We start from the raw sequence: 19621 nt of genomic DNA on the forward strand, positions 1-19621 counted from the left end.
TCAAGGAGTGCCATTGCTATAGGGTGGGGTCTGGTCTAGGTGGGAGGTACATGTCTATGTAACATCTACACAAATGTCAGGTCCAGATGTTTCCCAGCAGAACATTGACCTTCACCTGTCAGTAGTTTTAATGTTGTGGCTGACTGTCATAATGCACTGTGCAATGATCTATCTATCTATGGATGATCTATTCCATGGCCAACAGGGGGCAGTGTTGGTTAACTGTTGTTCAGGACGAGATTTTGAAACCATGCACTATGTCGAGCTCCAACATACTGAAAAGTTATTTGGTGTGTCTGGGAGCGTGTGGACACACACACACACACACACACGCACACACACACACACACACACACACACACACACACACACACACACACACACACACACACACACACACACACAGATACATGTACAGATGGACAGAGCCCAGATGCAGGCTTGCCCTTGCCTTGTCAGAGAAATCACCCCGTCTTATCTCACTCTGCAAATACTGCCTCAGCACAGAGGAGGAGGAAACAGAACTCCAGCTGTCATCTCTTCACCAGCCCACCTGTCCAAACACTCAAAACCCCCATAACGTCTTGTCATCAGGAGCCCAGGATTCACCGCCAAAAGATAAAGGCTCTCTCATTAATCTGTTCGTGTTTGTATTTAGACTTGCACATGACCGATTGCTCTGAGCCCGCTCAGTGTCTTAATAAAGGTGCTGTGCGGGATGATTTTATCTTCAACACTGGACACCAGGCACATGGCCTTGTTCCCACCTGAAAGACACACACTGCAGATGCACAAAAGCACAAAATGATATAAATGTCCAGTCCTTCCACAGCTGCCTCAGAGTGACACGCACACACAAACAAACACACACACACAGAGCCTCTCCTTGTCGCCTGGTCGGACTTAATGCTGCTGATCTGTGAGCCAGTTGGCAGCTGCCGCAGTCTGGCCACTTGTCTGAACACAAGCTTGAGGCAGGATTTCATTGGACGGAAAGGACGGCTGGGCAGCACGCGGTCAGCATTGAATGGCTCTGCATATCAAATGCAGCTTTCATCCACTTCTCTGGCAAAGTCTGAAGTTTATTGTTTGCTAATACCCAGACAACAGTGAGCATGCATGTTGGAACACAGTCGTGTGTCAGCCCTTTTTTTTATTCAGGCTGAAGTGAAACATAAAATACTGTGAAATTGAAATAATCAGTGTTTTTTAATGTTGCTGTTTTTTAACTGAAACACGAGTGAAGGATTTCAGGTTAGACGCAGCCGAGGACTATTATCACATGTTGACGCTGATAATGGACTAAGATTAATAATCTCTAATGCATGGCAATACCCATCTAACTGAAGTAAGAAAACATTTACAAATGGAAGACATGCTTTCAGTAGACAGGACTCACTCATGACCTGTAGTATGTCTTTTCACTAAAGCCTAAGAGGACATGTGATGTGCAAACCATTAAGTCTTTCTGCCTCTCTCTCTAGGTAATAACACATTTAATACAAGTTTTGAGACAAAAAGAGGAGGATATGTTTCTCGGCAGAGTGTACGTGGTAGATTCTAGAGGTGGTGTTTGCATTATTCAGGTGTGCAGGGACGTGTAAGCGCAGTTGGGTCTATCTACAGCACGTCTTTGCCCAAAAGCTAAGGACTGAAAGTATATTGGGTTTATCCCGAGCATCAGGATGGCTCCAGGGGTCTGATTCTGCAGCCGAGTGAAACTGGACAAATCTGCTAAAATGTTAATGTATCGTACGTTTGATGCTGAAATTTGAAACGTAAACAGTGAGAATTTACTAAGCTTTCAGAGGGGTGTCCTTCAGTGTGTGTCAGTAGGTCTGAGTTACTTACACGTTCATCTCCAATGACACACAGGAATGAAAACACATCTAAGAATTAAAAATATAGAGCATAAAAACCATTCAGTTGTCAGGATCCAGTCACATCAGTACATAACTTGTTGTCCAGTGGCTGCACGGAGATGCGGATCCTGACCAGGCCAACATGACTATTTATTACTGTCAGCTACTTGGCTCCAAAATGGTCAACAAACAAAGCGAAGGCGTAATTTACCGGGGTTGTGTGAAGTGATGACGTCGGCGAGCTGCTGTTCAGGGACGGGCTCCTGCTTGCTGCCGTCTTCTTCCTGGAGTTTGTCCACCATGGCGATTACACAGTTGAGACATTTGGCCACGTTGGCCCACACCCTGTCCTGAAACAGCAGAATGCACAATCAGCCGTCAGATCACCTCCCTGATTAGGTCTGTCTCCTCCTCACGGTGTCTCAGTCTGAGTCCGTGAGACAGAGGCAAACAGAAACGTGTAATGAATAAAAAAAAAAAAAAAAACTAAAAGGTATTTCGCTGCACCACTGAAACAGGCTTTGTGAACAAAAGGTCAAAGGGAAATTGCTGTATGGATATTCTTAGATAACTCTCAAAGCATTTCTATTGTTTCCAGCTTTCTATTTCTTACCCTGAGCTCCAGCTGTTCACTGATGAATAGACGCTTTTATTTCTCTGTGTGTGTGTGTGTGTGTGTGTGTGGGTGTGTGTGTGTGTCTGTGTTTAAGGGGCAGTGTGTAGCTGCTTCCCTCACACAAAAGCAAACACACGACCACGAAAAGAAGCAGGAGGCTTACACTCAGGGAGGAGGATACCATATACGAATCCGCTACAGTCAGTTTTTACATATTTAAATGCCTTTGAAAAAAATCCACCAAACAGAATTAAGTTATATTTGGTAAGCAGTTGTGAGTCGTGCACTCATAGCTTATTTCCCTTTGTGGTATCTGAAGTTAGAAAAACTAAAAAATACTTTAATATAAATAAATAAATATTTATTCTTAATGATTTAGAACGTTTTTCAGGCCAAGGCCCCCAAACTGATGGGGTGATTATGTTAAGTAGCGACACCCCTACGTTAATATGTGTTTTATATTTAATATTTAATTAAACTCAGCCCAGTGCTATTTATATATAAATGATTATTATTATAATTTTGCATTCACTATTAAGTTATTAAAATATATATATATTTTTTTTATTTCAAACATGTGCATTACTAAAATATGTTGGATTCTTGTTAATGTGTATTTAAAGAAATTTTAAAATGTGGGGGAAAATTGAAAAACAAAATATATATAAAAATGTCTAATCAACCAAAGATTTTGTGTCCCCCCCTTGCAGTACCTCCACGGAACCCCTAGGGGTCACGGACCCCCTGTTGAAGACATACAATTTAGAAAATCAAATCAGACTCACCCATTCCTCCTCGTCGTACTCTTTATGGTGCGGTATGGAGTCTTGGTGCTTCACCGGTAAAGGTCCACCCCCTCCCCCAGTCATGGCTTGAGATGCATCCACATTATTACACACCACTGTGCTCTCAGAGATGGATGTGGTTGGACTGTGGCCTGGAAGTCCCTGGGCTGGGACCTGATTCTGTTCACTGCCCTGGTCGATGTGGTCTTGGTGTTGGTTTTGCTTCTGGTTCTTGGAAACGTACCCCGGCCGCGCTGCATGCAGCGCTAGCAGAGCACTCTTGACCAGTTCATCCTTAAGTGTGTGAACAAACTGTTCCGTCTGTAGCAAAAAGAGAGATTAGGGGGGGAAAAAAAGACATGAGCTGCAAGATATTGTTGGGGGGGTTGGCACAACAAATAAAATTTTAGTTGCTGAAAAAGCAGCAGAGACAGAGCAGTAAGTGAGGGAGATAGAGAGAGAGCGTCACACTGGTGAGGGAGACAGAAATACAGGTGGAAGTGAATGTGGACGCGGGGGAACTATTTACAGAGGAAGGGGAAAGAAACAAGGAAAATGAACACTCTCCTTCACCGTAAAGAAGCTGCTCTCCATTACTGCAGCACAGCCGGCGAGCAGGAAAAACAAAAAAAAAAAAAGAGAGAGAAAAAAATAGCAACAAAACAACAAACAATTCAATTACTCCTCCTCCAGCTTGTTTCTCCGAGGAGCACACCTCCTTTTGATCTGAGATTCACCAGCTACTGTACAATGATGATGATCCCAGCACCCAGGAGCCTCACGCTTGCTGGAGCCACCGCGTAAAAAATGATAGGGGCTCTCAAGAGTAATTGAGTTAGGACTGCAATAAGCAATTCTATTACCGCAGAAAAGGAAGTCTAACAAAACACATAAGCCAAGCTCTCAATGGAAAGAAATCTGCAAGGTCATTATATGTGTGTGTGTGTGTGTGTGTGTGTGTGTGTCTGCCACCCAAACGCCTTTTCCCTGCATGTATGTCTAGATTGAATAGTGAACTCATTGAGACTGCCACAAATCGTAAAAACTGCTTTGTCAACGAAGATGCTGATAACTATGGAAGCCCTGGTTATTCCAGTCTAAATACCAGAAGAAACTTTGTGTGGATGTCAATAGAAAGAGCTTTTTGGTTTTGGTTTAACATGAGTCACAGTAAATTAGGGACAGTTTGAAATGGACTACATGTGTAACTGACCTATGATCTTTCTGTTTCTTAGGCACTTCAAGATGAAGTGGCAGATGCAAACAGGAAGTGGAAATTGCATCACTACTTAATTATCAAGGAGGTGCAACCACAGGCTGTAGAAAGATGGACGACAGAAGAGCTCCTCAAGACTCATGACTGACCGTGTAGGTCATAAGCTCCACTTGGGCTAAACTAAAACACTAAAATACGTCAAATTCCCTTTTTTTTATAAGATGGTTTCTGTCATTTTAGGTAGTTAATACAATTATACAAGTGTCCATTTCTCTGCTAAGTTTTTTGAGTTGATGCTATAGAAACAGGATGTGACATCACGAGGATTACAAGTTGCCATGCCAACCGCTCTGCAAAGCTGTCCTGTAGGACAGAGAGGGCTGGGAAAAATAGAAAATAAGTACAGTGCATAATCCAACAATTTTAAATGGTGGAGGTAAAGCAGAGCACAGTATTAACTAAATGAAAACACAAAAATATGAGTGTAGAGGACGTGTGGGCAGGTCATCTATATCACACTACAGACTATATGGTGCTGCCCGTATCCATGGAAAATAGCATCAGTTTAGCCAATGCCATGAAGTAGGGATGCATTATCCATATTTAGTCTATGGGTGAAACCCAGAGGTACAAGCTTCATAATAAAGATACAGTGTATAGTAGTTTGTTAAGTCTTAAGATCAAACCTTAAACAGGCCATATTACAGGTTCATCATTTCATTACAGGGTCTACTAAATTAGGTTTACGAGCCTGAACGTTACAAAATATGTTTGTGCATTGCAGCAGCGTCTCCTTTGATTAGCCCCTGTCTCTTTAAGTCTCTCCTCTGAAAAGGCCTGGTTTGCACTGACTGGTCAGCTGATTCACTCCACTAAATCGGCAAATGTTTCACATTGTGATGTAGATAACTTTGTGTGGGACTCCCTTCGGTGGAAACTTTGGGCTTTGTAATAATGTATTTGCTTCGGCATAACCAAATAAGTACTTAATGCACCAAAAGCATAATATGGTCTGTTCACAATGTTTGATAACATATACCTTTACTCCACTACAAGTAGGTTATAAAAAATGCAGGATTGTGATTCCTCTATTATCCTGATTTGTGGATAGGTTTTACTGTTAATTGAATGAAATTAAATTATAATAATTTAAAAAATGACTAATCCATCTCAGCCTGGTTTAACTGATCTGCTCTTGATTTAAAACACATGAAGAAGGGCTACATGATGGATGCCTGAGAAAGACTTAAAAATAACACTGTATTTCAGTCATATCCATTTTAATTGCCTGCCATAGATCCAAATGAGCTCTTGAAGTCAATGATGCGAGGGCTAAAATTAATGGATAATACGACTTGTGTAATTGTCTGAGAAGAGGCATTTCTGCTGGAATACTCTTCTGTGCACTCGGTCTTAAATAAAGAGGTAAACATGATAAAAAAAAAAAAAAAGTCCAACTGACTACAAAATGTGCTCTGCTTGATTCAGCATCCAAAACGCTGAGCAGGAACTGGGGTTTCAAAATGTAAATTCATATTATAATTGAACTGTGCTTATCTGACCTCAGTGTTAATTTGCAATCTATGAGACCATGTATTATTCACTCCCTGATATGAATGAACAGAACCACACAGTGTGTGTAAAATAAACTAGGCCATATTTGAACTTCTTAATCACAGGGTCAGAGAACTCATTTATTCGACAGTGCCAGTGTTCAAACAGAAACTTTTCACGATGGCGAAATCATTTTTATTTAAATTTGATTTGTGCATTTTTTTTTTTTTTTGGTGTGTAACAGTGAACTGATTACATTAAAAATGAAGCATATCAATGAACTGAGCAACTGAAAAATCCCTTTTCCTAGAAGAACAAGGCCTGGACTCACCAGACGCGCACATAAAAACAGTTTAAGAGCAACTCATAAAACATGTCAGTGCCAAGGTGTTGACCTGGCCTCCAAATTCACTAGATCCCAAAGTGATCAACTATCTGTGGGATGAACTGGAACAAGTTTGATCCACAGAGACGCCTCCTCTCAACCCAAAGACATCCTGTTAGCAGACATCATAGGACTCCCACAGAAGGACTATGTCCATTCTCTGATGGGTCACAACTGATTTAGAGGAATAAGGGAGACCTACACAATACTAGGTCATAATGATAAGCCTGATCGTTGAAAGTGCAGACAACATGTTAATGATTCACTTAGATGAAGATGTGTTCCAAGTAATGTATCAGATGGCTCCTCTGGGCAAAGACGAAAAGAACTGCAGCTTCATTTTCTTACCTAGGCTAAATAACTTTGCTCCTCTCCACGTGCAAGAACTCCTTAATGCAACTCTTCGATATACCTGTTCTAAAAGATGCAGCGCACTCTAAACCCCTCAGGAGAAATTGTGTTGCTTGTCTTCCTTCAAAATATCTGCTGATGTGATCTTGCCTGAGTAGGAGTGCATGTCTGAAAATGCCTCCGTGCACCCCGACTACTACTGTGAAGAAATGTTACGTTTGATCTAAAAAGGAAGAAAACTGTAGGAACCCATTCACCCCGAACGGTTTCAAATGGTTTTACCCCGAAGAACGAACGGATTTTGTCTGCGTTAAAAACTTTTTGAGGCTATGCTGGGCAAGTTCAGTTGGGAAGCGAATGAAGGATGAGTGGATGGAGCTGGTCAGAATCCAACTACAGACTCTTACTCCCGGGCTCATGACTCCTGTGCGCAGTATAATCGAACATAATCATGCACAGACTCTCTCCAGGTATCCACCAACACTGGGGACAAACTAGAACTTGTCCAAGGACACAGCTCGAGGGAGGGGAGATGCTTTGCGATTGCTTTTTCACTATGATTATCATCAGAGTGAAATTATTATTATCATCACCATCATCATCATCATCAACAGAATTATCATCCTATGTATAAGGGAGCAACAGCACATCTGCCACGTCCAAAGCTAATCAGAGTGCGCCCAGCAAAAGTATTCTGGGGTGAAATATTGAATTAGGCTTGAGATAGATCTACACCTTGATACTCGATAGTAATTTTAACTTCTTTTTAAGTCATACCGGCATTTTTATATTCTGTGAATATGTGTATTTTAGAGAAATTATGTGTCTACTCGACTGTGAGCCTAGGTAACGAAGTTTAATTTAATATATGTGCCGGTGGTGTGTTAATGGAGAGCGAGTCAAAGTCTAAGATGGGTAGTCTGAACTAAGAAAGAAGGAGTGAGAGTCAGAAGTTGGGGCGGGGGCGGGAAATCCTATACGGACCTGGTTTTCTCTCGGGGGGTGTCTCGTCTTTCTTCAGATTCTCTGACTCACTCTGGCTTTGGAGCGGTTCAACTTCCATCGTTATTTATGTGTCTGTCTGATGGATAGCGGCTATATCCGTCTGTGTCGTCAAGTTTGAATTACTTTCCTCGTGAACTAATAATAACGTGTTGCATTTCGATACCAAAAACATTGCGAAATATTATGACGGTTCAAAGGTTCAAAGCACCGCCACACAGGAGAACACGTGGACATAGCGGACAAGCTAATTATACCATATGTACACAAAATTCAAACAATTAGTAACAGAAGTTGCTGAGTCAAAGGCCAAATTGTGCTAATGAACAACTTACAGCCATTATACTTGTTAATTAATACATTTTAATACTAATTTGCACAAAAGCAATTATATTCTCCTTACAATATGTAATAAAATAAAGTACTCCTACACAAATGGTTTCCAAGGCGACAATAGTAGAAGATAAATTACAAGTAGTCATACTGCACCGAGGGCAGAACAACCAGGCCAGTTGTTTCCCTGTGTCTTGTATCAATGCTAAGCTAAACTAAGCGCCTCCTGGCTGTAGCTTTATTTCAAGAGACCGATGTCAGTCGATCATCGACTTCTCAAACAGAGACACACTTTCACACTTCCGTCCCTCTCCGCCTCACACATGTACACGCACCAACACAGCTTGAGATTTTAATCAGAGAGCATCCCTCCTCGTGCTGACCAGGGCAGGGGTTTACTTGGCCAATGTGTGCGTGTCTAATCAAGGACGAGAGGAAGTGGTGACAGAGCGAATGTACCAATTAAGCAGGCTGATTGGGCTCTATTCCACTGTGGCAAAAACAATCTCTTCCACAACAGATTGCAATCTGACAGCACCAGATGTAATTCATTAATTATACTGATAAAAAACGCCCCGACTCCAAAAACCGCCATGCTGCTATTCACTTTTGTTAGTTTGGAGTTTTTATGAGGAGGTTATAGATTTTTCCATGTTTAGTGGGTGTGTTTGTAAGTGTGCGTACAGCTGCGTTAAAGCAACTTCTGGATTTTAAGCTACTTTGAGCATTTGACACATTGGAATTGCAGTCACTTAATGCCACTTTAGCCCTCAAATACATCTCACGTTCACTAGTAAAACTATCGGCCTAAGGCTTAGAAGCAGGACCTCTGCATAAATGATTGAATTTTGGTTTTCATGAATTTATTGCCACGGTTAAAGATTAATGGGAAGGACTCTCCTGTCCGAAGGATCACCCGATAGTGTTTGATGATGTAGCCGAGCTTTGTGAATTGCAACAGCTTGAAGGGAAGAGGAGTAAAGGGATAGTTGAGATGGAAGCGGACGCCGATGAAAGCTTTAGACGTTGCCTCACCTTGTCAGAAAGGTTCTTGAGTACATCCCTCAGTCCGGAGGAAGAGCGCTCGTGGGCAGCCTGGAGGAGTTGGTCCGCCAAACCTGTGATGAGGGGCTGGAGGAGGCTCATGGTGCTGAGCACCTCCTGAGCTTTGGCTGTGTGCTCTGGGGAGTAGTAGATACACTGGTAGGCAGTGCTGAAGCTGTGATGAAGGGGAGAAGAGATCAATTAAGATTTGACAGGATGGACTGCAGTTGCACGACTGTGGACTATGTGAACTTGGAGAATACATATCAAAGCGGTCCAAATTAGATGTGGAAAGATGTTAGAGAGAAGCCCGCCCCGAGTTTATTCAGATAAGTGCTGTAGGTTTTCTTGTTTATATCAACACTTGATATAAAACGAGCTACGCTGCAACACTCCTCTGTCTGGAAAATATAACACTTAGTAACAAGGATTCCCAGCTGCCATATGGTTGATATAACTTCTAATGGCTTTCTAACAATGTATAATTTCCATTGCTTACGCCATGCACACATTCTATCAGCAGAAAAGAAAGGACCGTACTATTGTATTAGAGTGTTAGTCATCACTGCACTGGGGTCAAGTAATGACAAATAGTTAATTACATAACGGATCCATAATGTTCTTAGTTCATTTCATTATATGTTGCTGCTTGGGAAGTGTCAGCAGCAATGCTTTTCAGGTACTTAGCCTGAGCTGTCAAATGGGACCTGCAGTCCAATGTCAACCCGTTTTTGCTTTATGAATAATTAATCCCTTTTTCATTTGTAGGGAGCTATTTAATCGCAGACAAAAACACTTTTTGTCAGTTCCTAGATTCAGGGCAAATCACTCCAATCAAAGATTCTCCTCGGGTAAAGTTCCAGTGACTTTCAATGAGTTTCCTCTGACTTCCTGCCATCAGATGTAGCATGGAGCGAGGCAGTCATTTGCAACCCTCCCAGCTAGTTTAGAGTCAGCTCTGCAAACCTCTATGTAGGCCAGAGCCCAGAGCCAGATCCTAAGGCATAATTGACATAAGAGTGAGAGGAAAAGAGAGAGAGAGGAAGGAATGGGGTGCACACAAAGGGCTGGCATGATACAGTATTCACTGCAGCACGCCCAATATTTTCCAAAGAGGGAAATACAATGGGTCTGTAGAAGTCACTCTGTGTGGAACACCACCACCTGATGTATCAATGGGTGTGAAAATCTTAAGGCTGTAACAAAAAAAAATAAAAAAATTGAGGCGTAGTAAGTACCAGCTTCTAACTATGTATTGACTGGCTAACTTTAACATCTCGGCCTTGTCGTTATAACTAATGAGCCCCCTGGAGGTCTACCACCCACAAGCTCACAGCTAATCAAAGGAATCATTAAGAGGGAGACACAGGGCAAACTGTGTGAGGTACTCAACCGCATCGAGCACCCGCATTTCAACTCACAAACGTCTGTTATCCCCACTTCTACAATCGTACCTTCAAACGGTGGGATTTCTGCCACACAGAAATCCAAGAATGAATATTCTACAGCAACTAAAGTCGAGACTAAATCCCTTTGTCAGCTTATGTTCATCTTATTACATTATGCAGAGCTAAAGAGAAAAAATCCTACATGAGTGCAACAATAGACATGCTCGGAGAAAAAAAAAAAAAAAGAGGCAAAGGAGAAAGTTGTTGGAAGAGGACAATTGCTTCAGCGTCTGAGATTCAATAACAGCCCTGTTGACTCATAAGTACAAATCCAATCCCATTAGGGAGCCCATGCAGGCAATAATGAATGTTGGGACCTGCCACCTGATGCTAGAGGACAGAATTGATCCTCTCTAAGGCTGGCTAAGGCAAGGAACTTTAATTGCCTCATCAGCATTGCTGTCAGTCCAAGCAGGTCCACCAAGATGGCAAACCGTGCAAAAACTACAACGGCATAAATCTGTTTATGCAAACCCGATGAGAGGCCAAAGGGGACGCACATGAGCCCCTGACTGTCATTTCAAGGCCTGGGTATGGTTTCCATCCCAAATGTAATTTGCGAGTTTTCTGTGCCAGGATTGTTAAACATGATGCCAAGAAAGCCAGAGGTGGGACATAAAAATAAACTATATAATCCAATACTACCACCCTCCATTATATACTACCTAACATAAAGTGTTTAACTTTTGGTGAGGATGGGACGTTAGAAGTCATGGCTTGTCGTGTCGCTGGATTGCAAGAGAAGAAAATACTCACACCTGTCTAGAATTAAGGTTGGCGGCACTTAGCTGACTCACAGCACACCTGGGCTCAGGAAAATCTTCATTCAGTCCAAATCCTTTAGTTTTAAGTAAAGTTTAACAAGGTTAACTCCCATTTACTGCTTATTTAAACACTAACCTATTTCATGTCGAAATCTCTATTCATTTTATTGGGATGCCATTTTATCAGAGTTTGAACTGTTACTGGTTATAATGTTGTGGCTGATCGGTGTATATCATCTGTAATGATCAAACAGACAATGGAAATGAAAGGTTAGGTGCTCCTTATGGCAACATTGGCATTGCTTTTGTTGAGCTACGTGTCCAGCAACCATGTCAACATTTAAGTGTACATGTTACTCATGAATATTTATGTGTACTATGTGCCTTCAGACCTGAGAGACTCATTAGTTGATGTTTCCATACAGAGCATTTCAAGAGAGCCTCCCCTGAAGGCACAAACTTCAGACTATAGGTTTGTTTTGAGCGCTTTAACCACACACGATTTTTAAGTTCAATTCCTCTGTGCTGCGAAATGAAATGCAGATTGATGTCACCTTGGGGTTGCATTCTGGTAAAGCTACATATACTGTGTGAGGACCTACGGTGTCTTAGGGAGAACTTTTTAATGAGCCCGCAAACGGTATCTCAGCTGAGGATCTCAGACTCAAGCTACAGATGAAAGAGCTGTATTTGTGCAGCCTCCATAACAGTACACATGCATTCTATAGTGGGACTCATTATCTGTTAATGGTGACAAGCATATACACATCAAAAAGCATCTACCTGCCCGCTCTGAGTCACTGCCTCACCGTGCACCCTCAAAAGCCATATAAAAACAAACTTTTATTCATGTTCTGCTTGTCTTCTTCCCAGTCTTTAAAAAAATATTACAGACATTTAAGTGCATAGAAAAATGCTCTAATTACAGTATTTTCGCAGTTTTCTGCATTCGATTCCTATGAGGATCTCTGGTCCATGGCAGTCTTTGCGATTTCATTAATCCTCACTTTAAATCCATCTCAAGCAGTCATTTAAAATCTTTACTGTGTCTTGTTAGATCTACCCTGCTTCCCAGTTCATGCAGTGAAGGGCACAGCAGAAGCCATCCCTTCCTCGAGACACATGCGGTAGAAGTGGACCTCTAGCTGTGATAAACAGCAGGACACAGCAGAGCAACTGGTCACATACAGAATCGACATGACCAGCTAAAAAAACTGCGCTGGATAAATGTAAGAGAGAAATTTGTTCTATAGAAATCCTGTAATTATTGTAGTCGGTGCTCACATGAAGCTTCATAATTTTCATTTTCCACAGGCTACATCAGTCATGTAGTGAAGGATGTCTCTTGTATGTGTATGTGTACGCACCATATATTTTATTTATGAAAAAGATGAGCACTGTAAATCAGATTGAGCCTATACTGTACAAATGTTTTATGCTGGTGTGGAAAAAATGTTGTAAACTAAGAATACTTCCAAAAATATAAACAATGATTATTTTTAATTTCTGTCAATTAACATGCAAAGTGAGCAAACAAAATCGATATCAATATTTGGTTTTACGACCCCTTTGCCAGCATCAGTTCTTATAGGCACAAAGTCAGGCATTTTGTAGGATCATAGACACAGTGGTTGACCAAAGAAACTTAGTGCAGCAGATGAAAAACACATCAAGCTTATTCCCCTTTGAAATCAGAAGATGTCCAGCAGTAACATCAGCTCAGAACTGGCAGAAACCAGTGAGACCCAGATCTACTGTCTGGAGAAGTCTGGCCAGAAGTGGTCTTCATGGAAGAGCTGCAGCCAAAAGTCCATACCTGACATGGAAACAAGGCCAAGCAACTCAACTATGCATGAAAACATAGGGACTGGGGAAAATGGCAGCAGATGCTCTGGACTGATGAGTCAAAAACTGAAATATTTGACTGTTGTTCACCGAAGGGCTGGAGAGTGGTACAATAATAAGTGTCTGCAGGCAACAGTGAAGCATGGTGGAGGTTCCTTGCAAGTTTAGGTCAGCATTTCTGCAGATGGAGATTTGGTCGGGATTAATGGTCCTCAGTGCTGAGAAATACAGGCAGATACTTATCCATCATGTAAAACCATCAGGGAGGAGGATGACTGGCCTCAAATTTAATCTGCAGCAGGACAAAGAGCCCAGCATACAGCCAAGGTCATTAAGAACTATCTTCAGCATAAAGAAGAACAAGAAGTGATGGCGTGGCCGTCACAGAGCCCTGATCTCAACATCATGGAGTGTGTCTGGGATTACATGAAGGATTTGAGGAAGGATGAGGAAGGATTTGAGGAAGCCTCAATTCCTAGAAGAACTGATGCTGTCTCGAAAGGCAAAGGATGGTTACACCAAATATTGATTTAGATTTCTCTTCTGTTCATTCACTGCAGTTTGTTAAGTGATGAAAATAAACTATTAACATTTTTGAAAGCCTTCTTAGTGCTGTAAATTATGCTATAGAGGCCATCAGTTCATGGTTCATATTTGACCTTAAATAAACACAAGTACAATAAAATAAAACCTCAGAAATAAGAATTCAATTCATGTGGCCACAAAAGCATGCGTGGGATGGGGAGAACATTAGATTCCTCTTTATTAAGAATCCCTTATGTGACATGAGCACGTCATTGTGGGGAGAGCAATGCTTTCAGAAGGTACTGCTGCCTGACTCCTACACAGTCACAGATAATATATGGTAATAGATTCGTTTTAATCCCACCTCGCACCACGTACCTCCATTAAAATACAGAAGGTGCGCTGCCGTTCCTTCTGCACAATATGCACAACACACTTAACTATGCGTTGCACCAGAACCTTGATTCATTCATAAAGTTGTCACCATCCATCTTTCTATAATTCAGTTTGCGCAGACAAACAGGGACCCAGCCAATGCGTTATCGGGTTAGCCTGGATTAAGGAGGGAATTCAGGTCTGCTAGCACACGTTCCTAAAACCAGCACTGTGCACAGAGTGAGTTTGTTCCTTGGTTTTCCTAAACAATCTATAGGAATTGGTTATAACAGTAATGTGAGGGAGAAAACCAGTGGGACCAGAGGCCTAATTAAGCTAGCGTCTCCAGCGCATGGCTAATTAATAGTGTAGAGGAAATTAATGAAGAGCTTGTGGCCTGCTGCTGACAGCCAGCAGGAGTAAAATGCAGCTACGTCAGCAGATAGTCCTGCAGCACTTCAGGTGATTGCCAAAGCCTCCTTTGTCATTTAGACAGTATGCTCTAATCACAGTTCTTATACCAGGCCACCGCCACATAGCCGCAGCTAAAATAGAGTTTCTTATGGATGGGTCCTGATCTAAAAACAGATTCTTTTAACTGTCAGCGCCCGTCTGTTGTTGAATCCTCCACTGGGCAGCGACCTCACATCGGTTCTTAGTTTTACAGCCAAAGCTTTCCTCCATGACACATTCAGACCCTGATCTGTAACCAAAGAAACCTCAAGGCTACTGCCAGGATCCTTCTCCGTCATCCACAGAACTTGGAGCAGGCTGCCTCCAGAGCAGGCAGAGAACTAACAAGCTGTCCGTCAGCATGGAGTCCAGGTCACTGCAAATATCCTGTCCCTGGATTGCGCACAGTAATCCTGGGAGGAAGTTATTTTGTTAGACAACATGCGGCTAGTCGCATTAAATCTGAGCTCTGGCCACAAGAGACTCTATTAAGGCTATGTAGTTTCAACCACTCCCCGCGTCCCAGAAATGTGTCATTCTGCAGTTCTACTTGACCATGAAGCCTGGAGAGCTCTACAGAGCAGCTCCTCTACAAGTAAACTGGCGGAGAACAGCATGTTAGCTACATGTCATATGTCATCTACCCCCCCCTCCACTCTCATGCATGTGTGGTAAAGTCACACACACACCAGATCAGCCCAGGCAGGTAAATCCTTTCAGATATTCACAAAAAAAAAAAAAAGAGTATGTTGCATCATTATTCAGAATAGCTGAATAATTCAAAAGAGGCTGTTAATGAAAGATTAGACCACCTCAGCAAATCCACAGCTATGTCTATAGGGTTCAATTAAATACAGATAAACTTTTAAAGCAGACATTTAAGTGGAACTGCATGCATTAATGAAAGATAAATGCTTTTGCCCTGTGTGTACATGTGCTGGATTTCTTGAGGAATACTAAGTATAGCTATTGATTATACTCTTTTTCTTGGCCCATCTTGAGAGACAAACTACCGACCAATGCCAAGTTTGGCCAATACTGGTTTTTTAATGGATCTGGAACGACCCCACCCATCTCCCCTCTTCTGGTGTCCGGGGAACAAAGACGAATAGCTCTTTTATTGCCCTCCTGGTAACACCTCTGTGCTCAGGTTTTCCTTTTTTTTTCCTTCTTTCAATCCTTTTCCATCTGCTCTTTGATGAATTAATATCACATTGAATAGCCAAGTCTCACATCTCGCCGATTGTTCCCTTTTTAATCAAATGTGATTACAAAAGGCTGCTTCTGAAAGGCGAGGAGGCATACTGGAACATGTATAATGACTGTGTGTGTGTATGTGTGTGTGTTCACGTGAATTTTGCTCTGCGGAAATAGGCTTGACTCACCGCGCAATTAAGAGACTCTCACCTGGACACAACTGCAGTCCTTCACATTAACACACACAAAAAAGCCACATCGGGTCCTTTTAGCCTAAATAGTTGCGCAGATGTTTAGTGCACACGCAACAAATCAAATTAAACCGTGAAAGAGTGAATGTCCCATTTTACGTAAACACGATTCTTCATTAAAACCGCCACAACAAATCATGGGTGAAATCAGAGAGTATGAGTTTATTCCAGTTTCTGACTGACAAACGACTACATTTAACCAGGTCAAACATGAGGAGGGCTCTGCGCGGGCTGTAGTCAGTTACCCAGGCGTAAAATTGGAAAATTTAAGCTACAGTGAGTCATTAGCTAAGTCAAATATGAAACAAAAAGCTCTGTCTCCCCCGAGAATTCTTTCTGAAGTCTAATCTCTCATTCAAAGTAAATGATTTCACTTCAGTGGCTTCTCGAAAATATGCTAGCCTTATCATTGTTCACGCTAGCAGATAAAACTGACCATCTTCAGCAAATTCGCTTGTGCACTTCAGCGTAAGAAAAAAAAAAAGAAAAGAAACCTTTCTTTATTTTTTTATTATCAGCACAAGCCCCCACAACTCTTTTCTCATCATCTTTTCCATTTTATACCCATACCTCAGCCCTCTCCATCTTGCCTCTCTCTCCTTTTCTTGAGCTGCAAACTCTGTAACTAATTGAATCTGGCATGGCCTGTAATGACTTTGCACTCTGCGGGGAGCTATGGGAAAAATCAGCGTTCATTTCTTCTGGCATCACTCAAGTGACCACATACTGAACTTCAGCGACATATAGCTACATCCTTCTTCCAAAGGGCAAGGACGGCGAAATCTACAGGATACCGCTGATCTCATGTTTGGAAAAAGTCATATGGATATACTGTACTGTACTGTACACATAGATACAAACCTAAGTGTATTCGGCCAAACTTGTGCGTATGTGGAGCTGGAAGCGTTGGAGGAAACGCACAAGACATATTTTTCCCATCAAGCAACTGAGCAGAGAGCTGCTTCACAGCCACGGACAGAACTCAATCTAACATCAAACCTAATCCGAAAGACTCCCTGTGTGCCAATGAGAACAACTCTCAGAATAGCTCTGGTTTGAACACAAGCCAAAACACTCTGCAAACTTCTTGGCAGAAACACATTACCTTAATAATACATACTCACAGGACTCACTTTACGGAGTAAACATCCATTGGTTATTACTGAGGTTACTGTAGGCTTATCCGACAATCGTTGGTTACCGATTTGTCCGTGTTTTGTCGTAACAATGTCATCACTGCTCATCACCTCAGCCGAGATTTCCTCCTGTTCTTAAAACCTTGAGCGAGTTCCAGCTGGCAGCGGGGAAGGGGCAACAAAAAGTGTGCTTTTACTGTTAGTTACTGTAAGTTAACATCCAACTTCGAGATAGAGAAAAATGCTTGCCAGAGAAAAGAACAGGTGCAGAGGAGCTTCTGACTCAACAAATTATTTCCTTCCTGCCTGTTGCCTCTGGTCAAACTGTGCTATCAGAGGCAGCGGAGTTCTATTTTCAACACGGCTTGGCTGTAAGTAACTTACAGGATGAAAAAAAAAAAATCAAGTATAATTTGTTTGTCACTATTAATTATGAACATGTTAAATTATATTGTCACTATAGGCCTTTTTCCCCAGCGTGCATCCAATATTGGATCACAGGCACTTCTATTAAACTCTGCACGGCCACTTCCTGCATCGTCCCTCTGGACCGAGGCTTTTAATCCCAAGGGGTAAAACTCAGCGATACAAAAACAGCTTTCACACAGCTGAACAAGCTGTAGTGATATTTTGACCAGAACTATTTACTTTTTATTTATGAACTCATTAAACTTTTATGAAGGTGTGGATTAGGTATGGATTTGTTCTTACTTGTGGTTGAAACTTCTTTTACCACAGCCTTAACATATTTTATTGACCTTTTATAGATCTTGTGTACTTTTGATGTATTTTTTTTTTTTATAGTCAGCTCGTACGTTCGGTTCATGTTCCATGTCTGCGAAACCTGAACCTGAACCTGAACCGTAGTGTGATGTTTAGTTAGTCTGTACCTCTTTTTCTCTGTTTCGTATCTGCTTAGGAGACGCTGCAAGCCACCGCACTTGAAGCCCTGGAAGTGGGCTGCAGGCGCACCGACAGTGATAATGTCATAAAATGCATCTGTAAAGAGAGAAAACAGAGTTTATAGCATTTAAAAATACCAACATGTATTACAACGCACCTGGAGACCGCAGAGACTCTGGAAAATTAAGTTTGCAGCTGTTTCAGGGCACATTAAAATGTTAAAGTAGTGTTAACTCCCATAAAATATGCAACAAGCTAACACACGTTAAGGTGCATGATGTTATTTCTATGATTATATCTGCATTACCTGTCCCCTCTCCCCCGACATCTAGCCTTAACGTAGCGTTGGTCCCACGTTAAACCAGAAGGACAGCCAATGTCACAGTGCTTCATTCCAATTTGCACACCGGCGTCAAAAGTAAATAAACACTTCACAGACGGCCTGGCGGGCACAGAGGTGCTTAGGACGGGCCTTGTTTTGAATGAGTAATGGATGAAGCTGACAATTAAATCCAGAAATCAAGGAGGGGGGGGCGAAAGGGGTATGGATGTGGGATTACGTGGGTGAATATTTTGGTGTGGTTTAGTGCCAGGTCAGCTAATGAACACCCCTGAGAAAGAAAAAGTCCACAGATCTGGCCGTAAGGAAACGCTGCTTGAAAAATAGTCGGGAATAGAAATTAATGACACAACAGTTCCAAATCTTGCCACGGAGAAGTAAATGACAACACACAATAGACCAATGGTGGTTTGATGTCTGGGCTTTGATACTATCCACCGTCTCCTCCGTTAATTATCTCTGTGTCTGGCCATAAGGCTCCCTGACCGCCACGTGTCTGGCCCCTGGAGGTTTCACATATCCAGGTTCCCTTAATTGGTTCTCCTACCGCACGGATACTCTGAAAAACAATGGTTGGTTTCAGAACATCAAGCACAATGACCAATTTGTGCTTGATTTGCCCGCTTTTCCTCTCACACTACTCTATTCTCAATAAATCAACCAGCTGTTTAAGCACTGAGAGGACCATTGAGGCATATCCCTGCATATTTAACTCACTCAAAAAACTGTTTTAATGACAAAAAATGATTTTACTTGACCCCAGTGAGTGCTGAACAATGCTTGTTGTGTTGGTGTTTTAGCCTGGAAATAATTTTCAGTCGCAGGCACATTTCAGAGACAGAGGACAGCCATTCACGGCAAAACAAATGGCTACTGTTCTGAGCTCCAAGTGTTGTTTTTCCCTCATTTCCTTTTTTCTTGCTGGATGATCAACAGACAAAATGAAAATGAATGGTTTAGCATTGTTGAGTAGACTGCGCAGCCAAACTCGAGGAAATGCGTCACTTCAGAAAATCAAATGGAACAATAGGGCAGTGGAGTACGGCTGGAAACTGAAACTCAGAGGCATCAAGGACCAGGTTCCAGAGTTTCCTGTGCCTGACTGATTGCAACCAACATGGTTGTTGTCAGTAAATAAAAAGGAGAGGGGAATCTGACACTGGCTATTTGTGTTCGTCTTCCCCTCCCTAGGATTAGGGTTAGGGTTACGGTTACCAGCCTTCCATACTGATGGCT

At 42.0% G+C, this 19621-nt stretch overlaps 1 protein-coding gene across 6 annotated transcripts in view; it reads right to left on the reverse strand.

Moving 5' to 3' along the window:
- Positions 1–19621, reverse strand: part of inpp4b (inositol polyphosphate-4-phosphatase type II B) — a 139518-nt gene that overhangs the window by 20274 nt on the left and 99623 nt on the right. For all 6 annotated transcript variants that reach the window (XM_047577916.1, XM_047577915.1, XM_047577917.1 and 3 more), the window contains 4 exons: positions 18033–18141; positions 9140–9323; positions 3264–3584; positions 2074–2212 (listed from right to left, as the gene is read on the reverse strand). In XM_047577916.1, the coding sequence (XP_047433872.1) occupies positions 2074–2212; positions 3264–3584; positions 9140–9323; positions 18033–18141 (753 nt within the window). The remainder of the gene's footprint in view (positions 1–2073; positions 2213–3263; positions 3585–9139; positions 9324–18032; positions 18142–19621) is intronic.

The sequence above is a fragment of the Mugil cephalus genome, chromosome 2 (assembly GCF_022458985.1).
Source record: "Mugil cephalus isolate CIBA_MC_2020 chromosome 2, CIBA_Mcephalus_1.1, whole genome shotgun sequence".
Taxonomy (NCBI): Eukaryota; Metazoa; Chordata; class Actinopteri; order Mugiliformes; family Mugilidae; genus Mugil; species Mugil cephalus.